This window comes from Vanacampus margaritifer, chromosome 8 (genome assembly GCF_051991255.1).
Source record: "Vanacampus margaritifer isolate UIUO_Vmar chromosome 8, RoL_Vmar_1.0, whole genome shotgun sequence".
NCBI classification, from domain to species: domain Eukaryota; kingdom Metazoa; phylum Chordata; class Actinopteri; order Syngnathiformes; family Syngnathidae; genus Vanacampus; species Vanacampus margaritifer.
The window spans coordinates 14,681,638-14,704,717 of record NC_135439.1 but is presented as its reverse complement, the minus strand read 5'-3'; the positions used below and the strand labels follow the sequence as shown (position 1 = coordinate 14,704,717).

General features: G+C 41.0%; 1 protein-coding gene across 1 annotated transcript in view; it reads right to left on the bottom strand.

Moving 5' to 3' along the window:
• The window catches only part of foxp4 (forkhead box P4), a 121,289-nt gene that overhangs the window by 29,361 nt on the left and 68,848 nt on the right, over window positions 1–23,080 (bottom strand). The window contains exons 4-6 of the mRNA XM_077573578.1: window positions 11,960–12,082; window positions 8,031–8,183; window positions 2,801–2,936 (exon numbers count right to left, since the gene is read on the bottom strand). Coding sequence (XP_077429704.1) covers window positions 2,801–2,936; window positions 8,031–8,183; window positions 11,960–12,082 — 412 coding nt within the window. The remainder of the gene's footprint in view (window positions 1–2,800; window positions 2,937–8,030; window positions 8,184–11,959; window positions 12,083–23,080) is intronic.

Sequence of the window (23,080 nt, the reverse complement as noted above, 5' to 3'; positions counted from 1 at the left end):
GGCCTTAAATTGGGAAGAAACGTGGTTCATATAATATTGATGAGCGAGGGAGACAGCACTTTCTAATTTCTACTCATTCAAATCACAATCCTGAAATGTATGCACCAGCTGAAGCTAACCAAAAGCTAATTCATCCGTGCATTCCAAACACTAATGGCAATTCCGTCGGCCGAGCAGCACCGCGGCGGCTGTCACTGGCACTATTTGTCTCAAGCGGGTCAGGGTAGACTTTGAGCACGGCTTTGTTATTTTTGCTCCAATTTCAAAGCAAAGAGAGATGCTTAAAATGTCGCGGTCCACTCCGATGTAGCCCAGCATACTTTTGCTTGCACGCAGACGCACGTGTCGGCACATACACACACCCAGCGAGCGACCTTGCAGCAATACAAATATTATGTCTGCTTTGACTGCATTCTCCAGTGGTCCCGCCAAAACAAAAGTTCTCACTGTTGAGGAATGAGGCCTCTTGTTGGTATAGAGTTCTCCATGTGTGCACTTATTAGCCAAGAAACCTGATCGATCTATGCATACACCCTCACTGTAAAAATGCCGAGCGTTTCCTCTTGTTTAACTTATCGGGCTGGGCCAACCACTTTGTGAAAATAGAAAACACTACAAGTGAGCAAGTGATGAGTGAAGAGCAAGTTAACACATTGGCAGCTGAACACTAAACACTTTAGGAGAAATAAATTATTATAATGAGATGAGATGAGAATACATCTGCCTTTCATTAGGAGCGGGCACACCACAATTCAAACTTTGTATTGTTGCTGTACAAATGAAAGCACATATTTAGTTGTTAGTTGTTGTTTTTTTTACCTCAAAATTGACTTTTTTTCCAATTTGAAAATGAGATGAGATTTCTTTAAACAATTTCACAATTTTTAGATCAAAAGTATGATTTTGATGACATTTATTTGTAAAATGAGTAGAATGTTTTGTGAATAGAACGAACATAGTCCCTTTGGTGCCTTTGGTGCGGGGCTCCAAACTAAAAAAAAAATATTATTCTTCTTTAAACCAAATTTTAGGAGTAGAAAATTTAGGAGTGAACACTGAAATTCAACTTGTGTAAAGGTGCACATTTCCACTCATTTTTACTATCTTACTGATTAATGTGCTGACGTGTGGAGCAGGAGTTTGTCAGCAACAACAAATATTCAATAGGAGTGTTCGAGACTTTTTTCCTCCAGAACGATACCAGTGACTAGCCTTGAGTAGTCACCGATACCAAGTACCGATACCACTAACACTTTTGATATGTACATTTTCCTCCCAAAAAAAAGCAATGACAGATCATTTTAAAGAAAGTCCTTTATATCACAATTTAGCATTTTCCCTTTAAAATGGCAATTTTCTGTTCTTCTAATTTCACATTTTTAGTTCCTGATCATGAGACGGCCATAAGAGGCCGGCCGATACTGGTGTCAACCATGGTCACAAGTACCGATACCTTAAAACCTTAAGGCCGGTATCGGCACCGATACCTGATACGGGTACCCGCCCATTCGGGATATTCAAGAATAATTAAAAGACACACAAAAAATCTGCAAATGTACTTGTTGAGTTGATGTACTGTCTGTCTCAAATTTCCGGGGCAACATTATTATTATTATTATTAATTATATGCCCCGATTATTATATTTATAGTGCAAATAATTGGCTGGATGTAGTCAGCCATCTTAATTCTTTTGTTGTGTGGCCTCAGCATATTTTGTGCTGTATGGTGGAAACTGAGAGATGCACAACGTGGGGTACAAAAATGCTTTAACATATGGACACGCTTTTCTTAAAATCCCATGAAAGAACAATTAGCAATTTGCACCTTTTCGTTGAATTCACATTTACTAGTGTAACTTTTTCCAAAGTGCTTTAAACCAAGTCGGTGTTTTACAGTCATATATTCTATAAAAAAGCTACGTGCCGATGCCGACGACCTCGGTGTGTTACCCACAATGTGGTCAGCGTATTTGTTGTACATTTACACTGATGAGCCATCTGAGCGGCTTCTCTATCTTCTTACAGCTCTCAGGGGTTGCCCTCTCATCACCCCAACCCCCCCCCCACCCACCGCTTACCAGCCGAACACAACAGCCTTTTGAAGCAGTCCACTAGAGTGTTCATCTATGTGTTGTTGTGTGCCAGTGTTTAATTATGCACAATTGTGCACAAGCGTTTCTGTGTGTGTGTGTTTGTGTAGCATGGCTGGTCCGAGGAATGCTCCGGTTCACGCCTGGCTGAGCCGTCACAATGGGCCGGCTCTTTCACACTGCAGGGAAATTCCACTTGCATACAGAGGGTGAACACAAGAGAGGGAGATACCAAAGTCCAGCATTGTAGTTTAGTGCAAGGTGTCTCTCGTGTAATATGAATTCTGTAAACTGTCAATCCAACATAAGAACGCCAAGTTGTTTTTTTTCCACTAAAGAATTTAAGATTAAACGGTGAGCATAAACATCACTTGTAGGCAAAGGAAAAGTTAAAAAAGATGTCATTTCCGAATATGAATGAATGTCTGTTACACACACATGGTCAGTGTGGGCGGAGCAGTCAACTTTTATCAACCCGGCAGACCAATTGAGGGGACTGCGGCAGAGTATAAAAATAGGAAACTGATGATATGCTTGAGTGTGGCTAATTTTAATGCACGCACCTCCAAGTGAGGAATTAGTGTCACATTTGACCTATTACGCCAATGAGTACCGTCCACAAAGCCACCAATAGGGCTTTGCTTTGATCTTTTACAGCCTGATGAACTTAACAGGCTTCACATGTGGCAGTCGTGACCTTGTGCGCATACCTTGCTGCAGGGACTGCATGGCGGCGGTGGGCTGCAGGGGAACCAGGCCTTGTCTCTGGAGGTTGAGGATGTGCTGCTGCTGAAGCTGCTGCATCTGAATCAGCTGCTGCTGGAAGGCCAGCTGCTTGCTGCCGAGCTGCCGCACGCCAGGGGAAAAGGGGAAGAGGAAGGAGGAAGAAAAAAAAACAAAATAAGCTTGTCAGTCGGGTTTTACTGCAATTCTGTATGCAACCCCTCAACTTTTTGGACTCAATTTAAGGAAAGGAATATAAAGCCAAGATAGATTATATCTGTCACTTCATATTTCTACAATCTTGAGATTGTGTTTTTTGTGTGCCCATTTTCTTTGCATCTTCCACACTTATTTCTGCATTAAAATTTGGTGCTAAATGTCACACATTCAATAAATTGCCTGTGATTTGTTTCCCACCGTTTATGACTTTATTCACACCCAATAAATCCAAGCGCAAAGCCACACATTTGGACCATAGAATCACAGTAAAATGTGATTTTACTCTCATCAAATGGCCGTAATGAAGAAGAGAAGAAAGGTCACATGTCGTGTGAGTGCGTGTGTGAGTGATAAATGTCCTCTTTCCTGCTCTCTTAGGCTAGACTTGAGCGGGACTGAGCTGAGCTGTTTGAAGTCCCCGCAGGCCAACCCCAGAGAGATGAGCTTTATCTCTCACAGATAACTTGTGGGGAGAAAAATAAATAAATACTACTTGAGGACCTGCTTATTGTGTGTATTTGGGGGTGGGAAGGGAGGTGGGAAGGGGTGTCAGAGAGTGAGTTGGCAGCATGGAATCCTTTGAACAGAGACCAACTCACAGGAAGGGCAGCTAGGTCACTTCCTTTCAGACTGGAGCCTGGGGAGAGAATGTGTGCTGGCAGCGTTGAGGGTGCACAAGGTAAGTGGAAGGACAACAGGAAACGCACAATTCTGTGGGCCTATTTTCATGCCAAGTGGAAGCCTATAGTGCAAAGTTACACGGGCCATGGGTGGAATTTTCTTTCTTTTGGTATTTTGGTTAAATTAAGTGGAATTATAACTAACTTAGTTTAAACTTTGTGGAGAGAGAGAGAGAGCGAGAGAGAGAGAGAGAGAGAGAGAGAGCAAGTACACCTCGCCAGGAGGAGGAAAGAGCTGCTCCAGTTACAGTTACAGTTGAGCCCCTGAACTATGCCTAGCAACAAGTGGCCACTCAAGTAAAGTTTTGTAACAAGTCATGACTGATTTCTGTTTTTTTGTGCTATAATATTGGCACCATAAGAATCATTGGACTACCTTAGTTTGAATTGTGTGTACATTTTGGGCATAGCGAGTTAGGTACAGTAGCTAGCTAGTATCTAGATAGCTAGCTATCCTGATGGATGGATGGATGGATGGATGGATGGATGGATGGATGGATAGATAGATAGATAGATAGATAGATAGATAGATAGATAGATAGATAGATAGATAGATAGATAGATAGATAGATAGATAGATAGATAGATAGAAATTCTGTTGAATTTGTACTCAGCACTGTGAATCACTATGTGTCACTTATGGCAATGTAATTTGGGCCACACCACCGCATACTGCATCATGGGGGTTGTGTCCAACTTGGAATAGTTCCAAAATTCCCTCACTAAACTTCCCATGGAAAGTTTCTGGATGGTTTCCAGAAATTCACTTGACAATTTTACGCCCCTTTGCAATCCTAACTGTGCATGACAGTTAATCATCATTAAAAATTACATACAATTAAGATATGCCCCTCCCACATCCACCCAAAAAAGTACTATTGAAAAAAAAAAGACTCATACTATGGTATACTGTTGAATGATACATGTTTGTTGTTTTGTAATCATTTGAACAGAGACTCACATTTACTTCTTAGATTTGATGGTGGCATTTGTTTTCTCCATAAGCAAACTTCTTTTTTTTCCCCCCAGCCCTACTGCCCCTCTTTTTTCTTTCCCGTCTGTCCATTTCATTTGCTCCTCTGCCCCCCTCTGTCCCTCACTCTCTTCTGAGATATGTCCTTCTTTAAAGCGCACATCGCGTGCGTGCGTTTGTGTGTGTGTCTGTGTTCTGTTTACATTAGCTGTGGCTGAGTGGCCAAAGCTAGCGCTGTAACAGGCTGTCAATGTGATTTATGAGCACATCACACACTGTCTGAGCCTGCCAGTCACACAGATGCGCACACATACACACACGCACGAAATGGACAGTCACCGACTGACACACACATGCACACATCTCTTGCGATGCTCAGAGTCACTTCATTAAGCTGACTCCTGACCAGTCCCAAATGTGCGCACACACAAAAAAACACTGACACTTTCATCGTCTCGGAATGAACCACTTCCACGCACAAAAAGGAGAGCGGAAAATGAGGAAAAGGTCAAGAAGTCAAAGCCACTTGAGCACAAAACTCTCAGCAGTGATTAAAGGTTTTACCCTCCCTCTGCTCGCACTTCTCTGCCGCCTACTGTCGTCTTCTTGTTAGCCTTTAAAAATTCCTTTTCCACATGTATGCCATGAACTGTAAATGACTGCTATTATATAACATTGATTGCTTTATAGACATCAACCTCACAACATATGTAAACACAGCACGGCTCAATGTCTCCAAGCAGGATATTATAGCAAGTTCTGTTGTCACTTGCAACGACGACCGCAACATAGAGTGCATACAGCTCTGCTGGGAGCCATATTCCCCCGAGTGTATGCGTTTGTGCAGTGACCCACCACACATCAAGCGTCTATGTGTACTTGTATGACCAGTGATTGCACTTGTCTACTTGTTACAGGACAACAAAAACCTGAAAAGTGGGACAGTGGCAGGGAGGAGGGGGCTGGGATGCAGGAAGCAATCCTCAAACATGGCAGGCGACCACAACTGCTTTGCTTCGGTCACGCTTGACGTGGTTGGCTGCTGTTGGCGAAGGGGTTTGCTGGGGAGGTGAGGTGTGCTGGTTCGGGGCCTCTGGGAGAAGAGACGGAATGCAGGACGTGTCTCTTTGGGGTTTTGTCAGAAAGTATTAGGTTCTTAGCTGCTTTTGAGTTGAATTAGCAAAGTCAGGGGCAGCTTGGTGACCTAGTGGTTTGCATGCTGCTTCATTGTTTGGAGGTTCGGGGGTTTGAATCTAGGCTCTTTGCAGATGTGTGGGGTTTCTCATGGCACTTTTTTAGTCCAAAAAACTGCAACATCAATACAGTGTTCCCTCATTACTTCATTAATCATAATAATAATAATAATAAATAAATAAATAATTCATTGGGGGGTTTTCATTTGTGATTTTATTTCCCAAAAACGTATAAAAACGTTCTATTTTAAATATTGCCATGGTCCCAAAAAGTTTTTTTTTCTATATATATAGTTTTTATTTATTTATGCTAGAGCATACAGAAAGCTTTGATACAGCCTCTGGCCTAAAGAGGTCACTTAAAGCAATGGTAGTTATTACAAAAAACGCCCAGCAGGTGGCAGCAAAGTATAAGAGATCAACCAGGGCCAATCTTTCTTTTGGTAGGTTGCATGTTTTTATAGGAATAGAACACAATATTCTGTGGGCCTTGCAAAATCAGTCTAAATCCAGTAAAACAGCAGGGAGCGAAGGGGGTTGCTTCAGTGAAAATGGCTGGGAGTGAATGAGTTAAGTAGAATCCTGCGTTGGATTCTAGCCAAAGGTACAATCCCGGTGGGTTCAAGTGCCTTTTGGCTCCATATATCCTTTTTGTAGAAACCAAAATCTAGTTTCCGTGATTACCGTTCTTCTTCATCGTCTAAAGGATTTACAGTGCCTGTATTTTTTTTTTTCATTTTAAAAGTAAAATGTATTAAATGTAGTAAGGGTTTAGAAGGGTGGAAGAAAATAGAAGTCAACCTCTACTTCACGTAAAATAACCTAGCGCGAGATACCGCCTGCAAAAAGAGAGGGAATACTCTCCTCTATATTGTCAATAGGTCTGAATGTGAAGGACTGGCAGCTAGTCGGCCGAGATAGGCTTTAGTTCAGCGGGGAAGAAAATGGAAGTGGAACCTCTAATATCAAACACAATCAGTTAAAAAATGCTGGTCAACATATGGATTTAAAGTGATTTTTTCCCCACATTATTTAAAGCACAGGCACCATTTTCATTTAAAAGTATAAATCACCTCTGTTAATAGTAAAACCAGCGAAGAGTAAAATGTGTCTCTACTTGCATGGGGAAGTGGAGAAATGCTTGGAAGATGTCATGAATTTTAAAAGAAGTTAACCACAGCTAGAAATATTAAAACTATAACTTCAATGAAATATGACAACACAGAGGGAAGATTACAGCTTGGTTGGCGAATACTTTCCGATGTGCATTCTGTTACTCTTCTGTTATTATCATTAGCGACTTATTGCCAACTTAGCTTATTATACTGAGCAGCCAGAACAAGCATGAATGTACCACTTTCCCATTTTAGAATAAGCTTCATCTTTGGTTCTATGATCCTGATGACATTTTTCCTCTTCGGTGCTTTTCTGGTATGTGGTGTATGGAAAAGTATCCCAAAAAGAGCAACAAGTTCAGACTGGAATTTTGCATGAATATAATATTTGTCTCTCAAGAATGTTTGGCACATTCCCATTTTTCTCCGCTGAGTATTAAACCTGCAAAAATAGATAAACAGCACAGAAGGACAATCAGTCCAACACAGGTTACGACAATCTTGTCCCATGGAGCGGAATCCTTTCTGATTGGGCCTTGACATGATCCTCGGAAGTGATTTGCAGCCGTAGTTAAAGCGGCGCGTTTGTATTTATCAACGCACGAGAGAGCGAGCGAGAAAGCGTCAGAGGCCCCCAGCGCTTGGCGGGGTTAATTGTCAATTAAAAGAGAGGAAGACCCCTCCTACATGGAGATTTCACCTCGGGCCCGCAGTTGAAGGCATGTAAATGAGGGCTCTGGCAAGGTAGCGGATGGCTTGGCACCGCACGCCTACGCTGCCTCCACATGGCGGGCTTGTGGAGAAAATGACAGCGTGCGCTCGCTAATGCTTGTCTGGAGATGAGCTGACCGCAAACCGCACAGGAAGACGAGGAAAGAAGAAGAAGACGGCCAACATATGTAGCTTACCGCACATTCAATACATCGGACACTTTGATGGAATTTTTCTCCTCATGTCCACCACTTTTTGATGCATTTGAGGGCACTCGTATATTTCAAAGTGTACTTCAACGCAATGAGTGTGCACTTTATGGTCACCTCTTTTGCTGCTTGCTTTCCGGCCTGTTGCTGTTGCTGCTGCTGTTGCTGCTGCTGCTGCTGTTGCTGTTGCTGCTGCTGTTGTTGCTGCTGTTGCTGAGTCAGGAGCTGCAGATGCAACTGCTCCTGCTGTTTCTTGTAGTACTCCTGGAGCTGCAGGAAGGTGAAGAGGTGTGTTGACAAGCAATTAAACACTGCATCTGAGAATCTGGCTGTGACTGGAAATACCCTGTGACTGCATACAGGCCAAAATGATATGATGGTGGATCTTTCTTTTTTCTTTTTTTTTTACATCCATCCACAGGGTCTATAACGTTGAGCAGGACCACATCCCTCCGAGGGAATTACACACAGATAGTCATTATCTACACCACTTATTCATGAGATCACCGCAGGGGGCTGTAGTCGATCCCAGCTGACACTGGCTGAGAGCCACTGGTAGGACTGCGACACACGTTTACTTAAGCACTGCACTTCAACTTCCGATACTTCCATTGTACTGGTGGAAGAAAGCAGTACTACAACTATTCGCTGAAATAATTACTTTGAAAATGCATTCTTTGGATTGAGAAACAATTTGGACAGACAAAAACAGATTCTACTCAAACACCATCAGACTCCTGGACAAATGACATCAATATATGTCAACCACAGTACCCCATTGCAATATTTATATTTCATTTTGTAATCTTGTCATTTGAATGATTACACTGGGTTTACACTTGAATAGTCAAATGCCTATATTTTTGTTTATTATTTACATATTTCTCTTTTGCACTAACTAGAACAGGGATGAGAAACTAGCGGCCACAAACCTTAATTACTCAATATATATATATATATATATATATATATATGATATTATACATAAAAAAATAGTTTTCTACAAAAAAATATATATATATTGAAAAAAAGAAGAAGAAATAATTACATTCAGCAATCAACCAATCATGAGTATGCCGGGCTTGACTGTAGTTTTGAGTTGCAATATCACCATTCACAACTAGATGGCAGGCATGGCTTAGTTGTGCTTGCACAGGGTCGCATACTACTCTATACTAACTACAATGTCAGTAGGTCTAATATTGACATAGTACCTCAATAATATAAAAACGTTGATGGAGTTAATATCTGTGGGAAAAAAATGTACAAAAATAATTGGTATGCTGTTCAGCAGTTTTGTGCCGTCCTTGAATGGAAATGTTTATACAAGAGAGCCCCACCCCCCCCCCCCCCCCCACCCCCCGCCAAAAAATAAATAAATCACAGTGTGTGACTGTTTTTAAAATTTTTTAACTTGCTTCAAACCTGAAAAATGTATTATAAAAAATAAAATATGTTCCGCACATATTTTGCATGTATTGTGTCCATATTTAAAATGCCGTTTTTGTCATACATCTGTTTAGGAAGTGCATTTCTGATGAAAAATTGTGACCCCCTCCAGCATTTAACCTGAAAAATGTATTATAAAAAATAAAATATGTTCCGCACATATTTTGCATGTATTGTGTCCATATTTAAATTGCCGTTTTTGTCATACATCTGTTTAGGAAGTGCATTTCTGATGAAAAATTGTGACCCCCTCCAGCATTTAACTTTTCCATCCCTACTGTTGACCTCAAATACGCTGTCCTTCTATTATTAATATTTTTCATTGTTTTAAAAATTATTAGTATCTGTGTGTTGCAAGCCCTCCCTCTTCCATCAGTATTTTATTGTTCATCATCTAAAATTTCACTTCTTGAATTTAATGCATGCAAAAAACATACTAGTGTGAATATGTGGCATTGAAACACATGTTGATTAAACTAATATGACCTGGCCCCACCACAAATAAATCCGTATTTACTGTCCAGGAGTGAAATAAAGTCACTAAAAATCAAAACCGATGTATTATGCAGTCTACTGAAAACATCCAGATGACACCGAGTGTGAATTGAACTCACGCCAGCCGCACAAGAATCAGCTCTGTGAACCACTACACCACCGCAGGCCCCTCCGCTGGGACCATTCTTTAATTTAAAAAACACACATCGCAAACACCCAAGCGTTGTCTCCCCTGACTGACCACAGCCTGTCTGTGCATTTGTGTTCGTAATCAGTCATTTAGTCAGGCCGCTCCATTAAGATTACAATCTGGCACACGAGGGGAGCAACGCAGGCGGGGGGAAACTCTGACCACAGTGTGCGCTTCAGTGTGCGTGTGTGCAGGGGAGGTTATCCTCTTGAGATCAGCGCCTATGTGTGCGCGCCTCTGCAGTTTGTCTTTGTTTCATGGCGCATCAAATGTTCAAAGAGGCTTCTCCGAGGAGAATGACTTCACAGAGCAGCAGTTGCTGCAGTCTCTCATCCGTCTGACCCGGCATCGAGCCGACTAGACACCAGTGAACATCCTAACTGAGCGGCGGAACGCTCCTTTGTGCAACACGCCATTTTACATTCCCGCCTTCAATCTTATCCCGGCCATAGCTTGAGTTTTGCATAATTTACTTTGCATTTCAACAATGATGTACTTTCTTATCTTTAATTTGTTTTAATAGAAGACACAGGACTTTTTTTTCTTTCTTTCTTTCCCTTCCTTTCTTTTATTCTTCCTTAAGCGGGGTTAATATCTCTTTTCTGCCTCACTAGTCCTGATCCCCCTCCTCGTCGCACATGCAAATGCATATGCGAGCACACGCACACACTGAGCTGCAGAGTGGTGAGTTGAGGGAATAATTAAGTGATAATTAAGGTCTTTTAATGATTTGATTCAGTGGCTCTATGCATTAAGAGTATGGAAGTGAGGCACTCACCTCTTCAGCCTATTACCATGACCTTGCCTTGGTAAGGAAGGAAAGGCCGAGCAGTTCTAGCATAAGTAAAGGTTAGAGGAAATTTAAAGGTTAACTTACACGCACATACACACAAATATTATGTGGTAGTGGACCGTAAACCTCCCTTACATTTTTATACAATGCGGTATCGCCATGGGGTTATGAAATTTAACGCTCTGCTGAGTGATATGTCAGCTGATTGTCTCTTTCTCTCGGTGTGTGTGTGTGTCAGTTTGTGCAAAAGTGCTGGCTTGCAAATATAGACTGGAAGCAAGTCCATACTGTGGTTAATTAACAGGGAGAATGATGTTAAACTGCGCGGTTTTATTAGTTTGACTTCACTGTCGTAGGGGAGGTGAGGAGGTTCTTAGCCACCCTTACATTCACAATGTGATTTGTAGAAGTCCTTTATGATCGGATAACGTTGTAAAAGACCAAACCTTTAGGAAAATATAACGTCACACAAAAACCACACAAAATGGCCGCCCTTTGACATGGATAAAAGTGGGTGGATTTTGCTGCTGAAGTCATTTTCCGCAAACGCAATTTAATCAGAATGAGTTAGACTAGTGTGGGGTACGTAGAATATATTATTGTAAAGAACATTTTTGGATTTACACTTTTTCATAAGGTCATACTGTTTGACTCTTAATCTTAAATGCAAGTAAGTGTATTTCACACATGTAGGCAAGAGGTCACGTCTTGTGTCATAACATTTGACAGATCTTTTGCAGATGAGCAGTGTTTGTTTGTATCTGTTACCATGGCAACAATGAATACCCGAAACCGTCCTCAAATACTGGTTAGTGCATGTGTGTCCCTACAGGTGGGGTCATGCTTAGCTATAATAACAATCATGCACAGTAGTAATAATGCAAAAGAGGAGGAACTTAAAAAAAAAAATGTGCGCATGAGTCAGAATATTTGCCTTTGTTTACCTTCAATGATCTCACAGCGTTAAATGAGATACAGGCACACCTAGTTTGTATCATCGCACAATGAAGCATCAGACACATCTAAACATGTTGGTGTGGGAGCGAGTCCAACCAGACACACTAGCACAACACAACCAGCGTGTGCGTGTGTTTGTTTGCTTAGGCGCATTTGTTTCACCTGCTGAAGCATGAGCGCCTGCTGTTGCTGCAACAGGGCCTGGAGCTGAGGGGGCGACAGGATCTGTTGCATCTGCTGGGGAGTGATCATCTGGGGGCTCATCATAGCCATGGATACGGGGACCTGGATGAAGTAACACAAACACGGTCAAATCTTTAGAGTTTTATGTGAAAAGAGTCATCATTAATACTTATTTCATTTCCCTCACGGGATGGATTAAGAATGTCTGTCTGTCTGTCTTATCTATCTATCTATCTATCTATCTATCTATCTATCTATCTATCTATCTATCTATCTATCTATCTATCTATCTATCTATCTATCTATCTATCTATCTATCTATCTATCTATCTATCTATCTATCTATCTATCTATCTATCTATCTATCTATCTATCTATCTACAGTAGCTAGCTAGCTGCTAACTACGGTAAGCTGCTAACTACTGTACCTAGCTAGCTATCTAGCTAGCTATGCCCAAAATGTACACAGTTTAAACTAAGGTAGTTCAAGTACTCATTTTAATGCCACAAAAAAAACGTAAACCAGTCATGATTTATTAGAAAACTTGACAACTGAAATACAATTTAGACAAGTGGCCACTTTTTGCTCGGCGGAGTTCACAGAGCTCAATTATAACTGCCGCATATGCCAATGAAAACAATGGCCTATGCTAGTTAGCCAAAAAAAAGACTCCGAAGGACTCAGAGACAAGTTTATTTATACACAGTAATCTGACAGGTGAATCAGCACTTTGGATTAAATATAAAATACGTATTTTAAAATGTTAGTTATAGATCAAATCACACAAAGACAAATAAAGACATATTTTGTTGGCACGTTCCTCCACTTCACTGGCATTGTTGAAAATAATTGAGGCGATTTATGGGACAGCAGCAGATATACAAGCTCCGATAGGCAATCTTCATCTAAAAAATAATAAATACATCTTATCTCCCTCCATAAACACTTGATTATGGTTGCCTGCGATTTACTTCCCGCATATTCAAGCCTGGCTACGGAAAGACATACAACAACATCCCGGCTGTCACTGCGAGATGTCTATCTCATCAGAGCGTGTGGCAGGCAAGCAAAGACACAGCAAAGAAAAAAAGCAATGTGCAAACATTATACACGCAGATAGGCAGGGGTGCTAATCTGATTACAAACAACACAACTGAAAGCAAACTAATCCCACATTTCAGTGAGACATAAGCGCAGGATAGATGCTAAATTGATGTGTGTTAAAAACAGATTTACATATTAAATGAATAGATAAATGACAGAGGAAACAATTAAAGGAAATAAAGACAAAGCAGATTACAGATATTCAGTGGGACGGGCAGTGAGCGTGTGACTGCCAGAGTGGATCTAGTGTCTCTCTTAACAGGCTGAGGGATGACTCGCGTTTCCTTCACTGCCTACACGTCAATAAACTATACTGCCTTCGCAATACAAATAATCCTGCCTGTTAAGCAGTGATGGCACTTTAATAGAGAAATACAAGCATGACTTATCACCTCACAAACTGGCCATTTATCTACATCCACTCCGCGTAGAATTATTTGTCACCATCACGGTCAAATGGTATCACTGCTCACTACCCACGAGAATGCTAGGGAAGTTACACAGGGAAGTGTGAAGAGCTGCTTTGAACTTTTCAAAGAAAATAACTAATAATAATAATAATTCAATACAGTCTAAAAAGAGAATTGCTGAACCAACTTAAGTTTAAAAAGAGAATTGTTGACCAACTTAAAAAAATCACATAAATAATGAGCGTGCCATTGCCACCTACTGCAGTGGATGTGCAATTGCACTTTATTCTTGTATGGCAAAAAAATACTGTACGGTGACATGTTGGGCAAAATTTTGTGGCAAAAAATACTGTATGGTGACACTAAACTTTGTGGAGGTTTGGCTTTCTGGAGTGATGTGAGTAGGGCTCGGAAAAGTAGAAGGTGGCTGAGTTAAGCATGAAGATGAATAAACTGTGTTACCAAATATGCAATTGAGATCAGAGACAGGCGGCATTAATGGCGGAGTGGAGCGAGGGGTAGGGGGAGGGGCCGTGTCAGTTGGTACGCGGGGGGGGGGGGGGGGGCAAGGTGGGAGCGATGTTGGCCGCCACTTGGCATCATGCCCCTCCACCGGGCCTTGTCATTCGAGGCTGCCAAATGAAAAGCTGTAATTAATTGCTCTTGTGCATCCCATTCTTCCGTGCTGACAACTCCTACGTTCTATTTTATACACACCGCCATTGACATTTTCAAGTCAGAGGCATAATAATTATTGGAGTTATAGCACCTTTCCACATGTCGGCTAATGCCCCGCATGGGCGCGAGTGCTGATATACGGAACTGGTGTGTGAGGATGTAGATGAGGCTGAATGCGTGTGTGTGACAACCTGAATGCTGAGCGGTTATGGTTTGATGCCATTAATTGCCCCTATAATCTAATATCACAAAGCGTGGTGATTATGGGGGCACGCGATGCCACCGCCGTACGACACCGCCAGGCGGTAAGCGACGACACAAAACAAAAGCCCTGCCATTAACGATTTGACGGGCAGGGACAAAAGCGCCTCACAATACAGAATTATATTTTCATTCGGCTTTGTCTCTCCCTGTGAATGATTTCTCCCCTTTCATTGGGCTGTTGAATAGGGGGAGGCTGAAAAGCTGGCCGATTTGAAGTCAGCCATTTATTAAATGCATTTAATTTCCCCCCCCTCTCTCTCTTCTGTCGCCCCCCTTTTTTCTTGTTGCATGTTAATTTAAAAGCGGGAGATGTGTGTGTAGATTAGTGCCAGAAAGGTGGGGCCGGGTGGCAGAGGGAGAAAATGAGGACGTCACTGTTGAAAAATTAAGAAATCCCTAATAAAGTGGCCAACAGTTACTCAATCAGGAACATGTCACATTCCCATTTTTATATTCAACCATCCATTTTCTTAACCGCTTTTCCTCACAAGGGTCGCGGAGGCCTATCCCAGCTGGCTTCGGGCACCCTGAACTGGTTGCCAGCCAATTGCAGGGCACACAGAGACCAACAACCATACTCACAATCACACCTATGGACAATTTGGAGTGTTCAATTAACCAGCCATGCATGTCTTTGGAATGTGGGAGGAAACCGGAGCACCCGGAGAAAACCCACGCAAGCACGGGGAGAACATGCAAACTCCACCCAGGAAGGCCGAAGCCCAGACTCGATCTCACGTCCTCTGCACTGGGAGGCGGACGTGCTAACCAGTCAGCCACCGTGCCACCCCTGTTTTTATACTGAAGTTTAATTATATTTTTATTATATTTTAGAGACAAGCATAGCAAGCATAGCAATATAGCAAATTCCAGTCAGGTCATCTTATTTTACACAATCAGGATTTTAGAGCCGATCACCAATCAGCAAGCAAAAAAAAGAAAAAAAAAGAAAAAAAAAGAAAAGATAACCGAACATTGGACGAACCAATATATCTATTTAAACAGCTTCTTTATTTACTATACAGCCCCCCCCCCCCACCAACCACACACCGACACCCACACACACACACACACACACACACACACACACACACACTTGGGACTGGTCCAGACCACAAATAGCCAAAATTTACGTAGAATTGCATATTGAAATGCAATGGAAAAAAAATACTAACAAATAAAAAAAGAAAAATTTGAATAATTAAACGCTAAAAAAATCCTTCCAAAAATGCTGATAAACATTCAATACATGAAAAATGGGTCTGATGAAATATGAAATGAATTTATATAAATAAATAAAATGAAACAAAACAATGCGGTGGCCAGAAAAAAGTCCAATCAAAATATGTGGTTGCACATCTTCTTTCAGTCAATATTGGTATCGGCCACCATCGACAGTACCCGCTACCTTCAAATACCTGGTATCAGTACTCATCCAGCCCTATTAACTTACATTCATTATTATTTTAATCCATATACATATTAACTATGTCAAGCAATAAAAGAAAGTGGTTGGACGAATATGTGCAATATGAATTCACATGTATAACAGAACATATGGTGTTCCACAGGGTTCAATTCTGGGGCCTTTGCTATTTTCATTGTATCTGCTGGCACTGGGTTCCATCTTAAAAAAAAACAGCAGTGGTTGTTTTAAAGTGCTCAATAAAATACAGAGTTGAGTTGAGTTGACAATTCTAGTCCAGCACAACTAGCTATCTAGCAAAACTAATGGAGATGGAGACGGGGAATACAAGAACACAAATTTTCTAATTCTAGACGAAACTGGTGCGGTTGAGCACCTCCAACTAAGAACCACTGGCCTAATGACTGTGCAACCAGATGAAATGCATCACCAATAGTGAGATAAAATAGCAATACATCCTAACCTAACACACTGCTCCCTTCATTAACATGCAGGAATCAGTTATACGGTGCGTGCACGGGAGCGCACTGCTGAGGGCCTGGTGGCTGACAGAGGTCAACCCCTGCCATGGAGAGCGGGAGCTGGGGGAGGAAGGGAGGCGGGGAGGGATGGAGACGAGATGCAAGAGACAGCCCTGTCGTTTACAGAGAGTGGAGGAGTAATTAGAGGGGCTGTTTGAAGAGGGAGTTTAACTGATTAACAAAGGAAGAGAGGGAGCGTCTGAAAGATGGGAAATAGAAGGAGGAGAAAGGCAGGGAGTCCCCAGAGGAGAGAGGAGAAAGGGGGGATGCAACTTGCATTTCAATGAGGGATCCATCCCTCTCTCCTCTTCTCCCTTGATGACTTTTCATTCAAACAAGAATGAGGGAAAGCCCCACTTTACATCCTGGATGAAACCTCGCAAGATGGTGAGGAGGACGATCTGATATTAAACCAGTGCCTTGGAGATGGACTAACCTCCATGTTGATATACAGACAGGCTGCTCAAATGACTGCATTATCTCCAAGGAAGGAATGGAATTTGGATACCGGCTTCTTCTTGCAATAACAAACAAACAACTCCATACAAGTTGAATCAAATTATACATTCATTAGATAAACAGGCGGCATGGGTGGAGTTTACATTCATTCGGTATTTTCATAAACGGGCGCAGTTAGAAATTTGTATTAGTGCCGTTGTGGGAGTGAACACAGTCGTCTTGATTCCCGGCCAATTGAAGCGGCTCCTGTCATTCCCTTTCAATTCAGCACAGGTGAGGCGTGCGGTCTACATGGCGGAAGCATAACAGACTCGCTGGAGTCCATGAATGAGATCAGCTCGCGTTTATAAGGAACTGAAGGTGTGCGACATAATGAGTGGAAGCTGTTATAATTCCAAAAACACACACACACACAAAACAACAATATAATAATAATAATAATAATAATAATAATAATAATAATAATAATAATAATAATAATAATAATGATGATGAAGCCTAATAATAATAATAATAATAATACAAATAATAATAATCAAGATGATGATAATAATAATATTAAGAATAATAATAATGATGATGATGATGATAATAATAATAATAATAATAATATATTTTACACTGATCTGATTAGCTGGATTGGGATCGGACAATAATCTGAATTTTTTGCATAATCGGTGATCGGCTATAATATTCTTAATTGGCCTGATCGATCAATGACATTATTGATCAGCTCTACAAAATAGGACATTATAAGTTATATTTAATGTTTATCAGCATTTTTTGAAGATCGATCAACCACCCCCCCCTCCCCCCTCCATGCATTTCAATCGATGTCAATTATATGTCCCGTTTCGCTATTCGTGGGCCGGGCCAGTCCGTATTTCCTGCGAATGGTGGCTGTCAACTAAAGAGTAAATGTAAAAGGTATTTAAATGGACATATTACATCATCTTCAAATGGAATCGGTGATTGGTTTTCTTTTTCTTTTTACAAACTCACTGATCGGCCGGGAAATCCTGATCGTGTAAAGCCTAATAATAATAATAGTCGATAGCAAATCTAAGTCAAGGCCAAACTGTGTTCATGCGACGCCGAGAGAAAAGAAGAAAAAGAAGTGCTGCCATAATCACCATCTAAACAGGCTCTCAGTCTAAATGATGTGCACCTTGCCTCTGGGTCTACGGGGACACATAGGAGAGAGGGATAATTGAAAAAATGACAAGGGAGGAGGAAAAGAGAGGCTGACACGCACCTCCTCCTCCTTCCCCTCTTGCTCCCCTGGTAGGAGCAACCCCTCCCACCCCAGCAGTGCTGTTTATCCCCGTCACTGAGCATTAGCACCTCTCCCCTCTCTGTTACTCTCCCTGTCACTCGCAAACCTTGATGTGCCTGAAAACCTGACTTGTGCAACTTGTGTTGTTTGCATGCATGCACGACCCTCCTGCGCCACTGAAGGGATACACACTCCATTCCTAATAAAGTGAAGTCCCATGTTTTTTTTCTTGAACTCGGACTTGTTTGTACAAAAGCTATCTTTCCCCAGATAAGCAACCTGTCTCTTCCTCTTGCAAAAATAATAAAAGGAGGGCATGGAAGGGTGGGAGGGTTTTCAGGAGTAAGTGGGCTCTACAAGAGAGGACTGAAGGAGAAAGGAGAAAAAAGTAAGTGAAGGAGTCCCTACTGTGTGAAGAGTGTTGGGAGCCCAGGGTCAGCCCGCTACTGGAATTAAAAGGGCTTCCATTGTGTGCGGTGAGTACCCCTACTCACTAATCCACAGTGGGGCCAGGGGCCACATTAGCCTGGGGGGTGGGGGGGGGGGGGGGTGACTGATGAGCAAAGTAAAAAAGGTGAGCAGAGTTGGGGATGTTCTGATCATCTCGCCTCCAATTCTTATTTCCCTCAGGAGGACATCAACAACTCATACTGGCATCAAGCATGGACAAATCTGTTTAATTGAAAAATGTGCATACTATGTTGAGGATTTGAAGAGAAATAAACAGTTTAAAAGCTGGAATAATTGGATTATCCGAAGAATGCATCACTGGAGAGCAGAGAAAGTGGTTGTTCTTTCAGGTTCAGGAAAAGTTGACATATTTTACATAGCTTGTATGGAGGGGAGGGGATATATACGCAAGCAAGAAATTGCCAAATTAGATTAAATGCATTTTTTCACCATAATGTCAAGGTATCGAAATATTTTTTTTCAGCAATTGGCCTAAATTTATACAAATATGTAAATAAATTATAAAAATAAAAATATTGGTATTTATAAATTAAATTTAAAAACTATTTATCCATAATTTGTATTTTATTAAATCGTTATTTTATTTATATTAATATTTATTATTATTTAATTTTATTAAGAATTATTATTTTATTAATATTTTTGCAGTGCAAGATTTCCATTGGGAATTTTCCCCCATAATGCCACAGGGTATTTAATTGCGCATGTGCAAGTAACTTTTTGTTTAGCATTTAGCCTACAAGTACTTCAAACATACTTGCAAATACTTTTAACCGTATTTGCAAGAACGTTTGTGCATACAGTACTTGTTCAAATTAATTTGCTGTAAATAAGTTCACGTACTTTCAAATACGTTTAAATGTATTTGCCAGTCAAAAAAAAAGTTTCCTCCACATTTTAAATAGTTCAGTATTTAGCCTGCAAGTATGTTTGAACATTGCGAATAAAATACGTATAAAGTATTTGTTGGAACGTATTGAAATAAGTTTGAACGTACCTTCAAATACGTTCAAGAATGTTTCCTCTACATTGGCAATTCCACACTTCCGTAGATATAAGTGCTTTTTTCATATGGAATATTTGTTTGCATGGTGACCACGGGTAACGGGGAATCAGGGTTCGATTCCGCAGAGGGAGCCTGAGAAACGGCTACCACATTCAAAGAAGGCAGCAGGCGCGCAAATTACCCACTCCCGACTCGGCGAGGTAGTGACGAAAAATAACAATACATTGTTTTAATATGGAATATTTATTGTCACATTTGCTCCACCTCCAATTTGTTAGAAATTCTTGTTGAAATAAAGTCCGAATTTTTCAGAGGCTCTGGAAACGCCTTTTGTCCCAAGAAATGTCCAAATTGTACAATCCTGTGAACGTTTCATGTTGGCGGTTCAGCTATACTAATTTTGAATTGGCATCTTGCTCACAGGTGGCAGGCATGTGTAACATGATGACATGTGAGTTATTACTTAGCATTCACATACTCGTCGTAAAATATGCTGCATCTGTCTATATTAAAAGACACACAGGTGTGAAAAGCCTCTCCATAGGCAGGTCTCCGAATGGCGGCTGGAGGAGGTGTTGGAGAACACTGACTGGGGGCTTGTTAGTGAGCTGGGAGGTGCACCGTTCATGTGGCCATACACATGTATGACACGCACTTGTGCCAAATACTCTCCTTGACAGGGCACAGACAAAATGAAAATAAAAGAAACTTCAGAGGATAGTGACAGACAATCAAGTTCAAGTGGAAAATCTACCCAACTCCCTCCCCTTCCCCCCCAAACACGCACACACCACCGCCACCGTCCATCTAACGCCCCAGTGCCTCAGAATAAAAATGACAACACACTTCCAGAAACACACACACAAAAACACACACTCGGGCCACTTCATTGGGAAGTGTGAGGAGCGGCTGTTATTGACCATATTTCATTATTGATTTCACTCATGTTTCAAATCACAAAATAAGTTTCACACTCCAGCGCTCACAAGCAGGCCCTTCTCTCCATCCCGGCCCGATCCCAACCTCTTCCCATACACCCTTCACAAACTGTCAGGACCCCGCGCACCCCCAAGCTTTGTTCCGTCCCCGCCTGTCCGACGCGGACGCACACACACACACACATACGCACCCTGGCAATTCCCCGCACATCAAATGAGAGAAACTGTCGACTAAACATTTTCAGTGAGTGGACAAAAGGAGTGCTTTGGGAAAAACACTTTAGAAAGAAATAATGGAGAAAGGAAAGAAGGGCTGCTTGAGTCCCGCTCTGAGGGGCAGAGCACTCATCTTTTCACATACTTTTGTTGCTTACTATAAAGACATTTTAAACAATGTATGCTTGAGTTTCTCACACATGTGCAGACGCAGATGATCTGAAACAGCGACACGCATTGGAAAATGTTTCAGTGAAGCAAAATCTTGGCTTTGGACTGTCACGACGCTCTCTACAACCTGGTGCCAGGCCTCTTCAGACCGCAACTAATTAACATTCTTCTAATGAGTCTTTTCACATTTTCTCCTAATTAAACACGCTCCTCAATAATACATGAAAACAGGACACCTCACTATTCAATTACACACGTATGGGCCTCCGCCAAGCACGCGCGCTAATCTGTATGTGTGCATGCCAAGTGGCGGCGTGTTAAGTGGGTATGCGGTATATGTGCCACCCGCCCGCCATATGAGCGCGTGCCAAGCGTGGAAGGTCGCGGAGGCGCGCATCCTGCTGGCTAATCCGCCAGTTGTTAATGTCTCAGCCAATTGGGCTCCCACCCACTTCCGCCACCGGCAATTAAGATAACCACGACTCAACTACATGATCGGTTTCAGAGGATGGGAATATTTTCAGGTGTCAAGTCTATGCTTTCATCATGATTAATTTAGCATTTTGTTTTTTGGTCATTTTAGCCTGACTGAACACACCAAAAGGATGCATCTCGGAGATTTAAGTGTCTTGAATTATGAGTGAGAGAGTATTAAGAAAAGGGTTGAAACTGTTGGGATCAGTGGATCCGTAAGGTTTTGGAGTGGGGTGGTAGGTCATATTTTTATTTTTGTTAATTTTTTTATTTTTTATTTTTAAGTTTTAGTATTAGTTATAATGTGTGTATAGTTGTACTCGTAGGAGTTGTGCTCATAAGCACATAAAGTAGGGCTCATAGGTTTGGGTATATAAATTTATGAGAAGTTTACCTATTCGTAGGGTATTTTAACTTATGAGCACTACAGTACAAAAGTTAAACGTTGCTAATGCTATGAATCGCCATCAAAATTCACATGCACATCTCTACTCATGTCCATTGAAACCTCTAAAAATATCAAAAGAATTGCCACAGTGTTTTGGATTTTATGGGCTTTAAGTCTTTTTCTCGCCATACAGTTGGGCTCATAAGTTTACATAGCCCTTCATCTATCCTTCCTTTCCTCAGTCTTTCCTTTGGTCTCTTACGGTGTCCCTAATTTGTTGGAATTTAGATGTTTCTGGGGTTGGTGAAAGATTCTGGTTGTTAACCCGGTGGGTAGTAGGTGATGTCTGGTCAGTGCTGGATTTCACTTTTCTTTGATCCTTCCTCAGGTCTCCTGACAACCTCACAATACTGAGCTCTCTAGAAAAAGAAAAAAAAGTTTACGTCGCCCTAGGTTATGTTAAATAATGAGCACAACTGTGTCTATTTATATTAGACTTTTTTGGAACCAATCACCAATCAGCGGCATACCCCCACCCCAATATATATATTTTTTTATAAAAAAGTATTTAAATTTATTACAATTAAAATTGTATTTACAAATATTTTATTTATTAAGATTTTTTTCAGTATTGGGAAAACAAACATGATTTATAAGCTGAAAACCCTAAAACTAAAATTGGCATACTAATTCCAAAATTGCAGCCATTTTTTTTCCTGGCACAACTTTTTTCTCCAAAGCTTTTCACTGATTATATTGTTGGCGCATCAAACGCATTAATCCTAAAGTAAGCACATTTGACCTGAACTACTTCTATATAATTATCGTTACAGTGGCCTTTGTAAAAACATATTAATGTTAAATAAACATTGCAGTCATGCTTGTTTCTTTCAAACTTTATTCTATGTCAATATTTGAAAATTTGAACAACAAAAACTTATCTGTTCAGTACAATATTTTTCAAATTTTTCCAGAAAGCGGGCCTCCAATAGTTGGAGGGATACTTGACTTAAGTTAAAAAATATATATATTTTGTGTAGAATGAATTTGATAACTTCATTATTTTTCATGAACAATTAACATCTTTAAAAGCTAAATTTTCCACTTGCTGTCGACTGAAGATGACATCACCTGTATTTAGGAGGTAACGACCAAAGGTGATGTCATCTTCAGTCGGCAGCAAGTTGAAAATTTTGTTTTTAAAGATATTAATTGTTCATGAAAAATCAATTATCAAATTGATTCTGGACAAAATATTAACTTTTTACTGCTGAAAATGGCTCAATGAGTCAAGCAT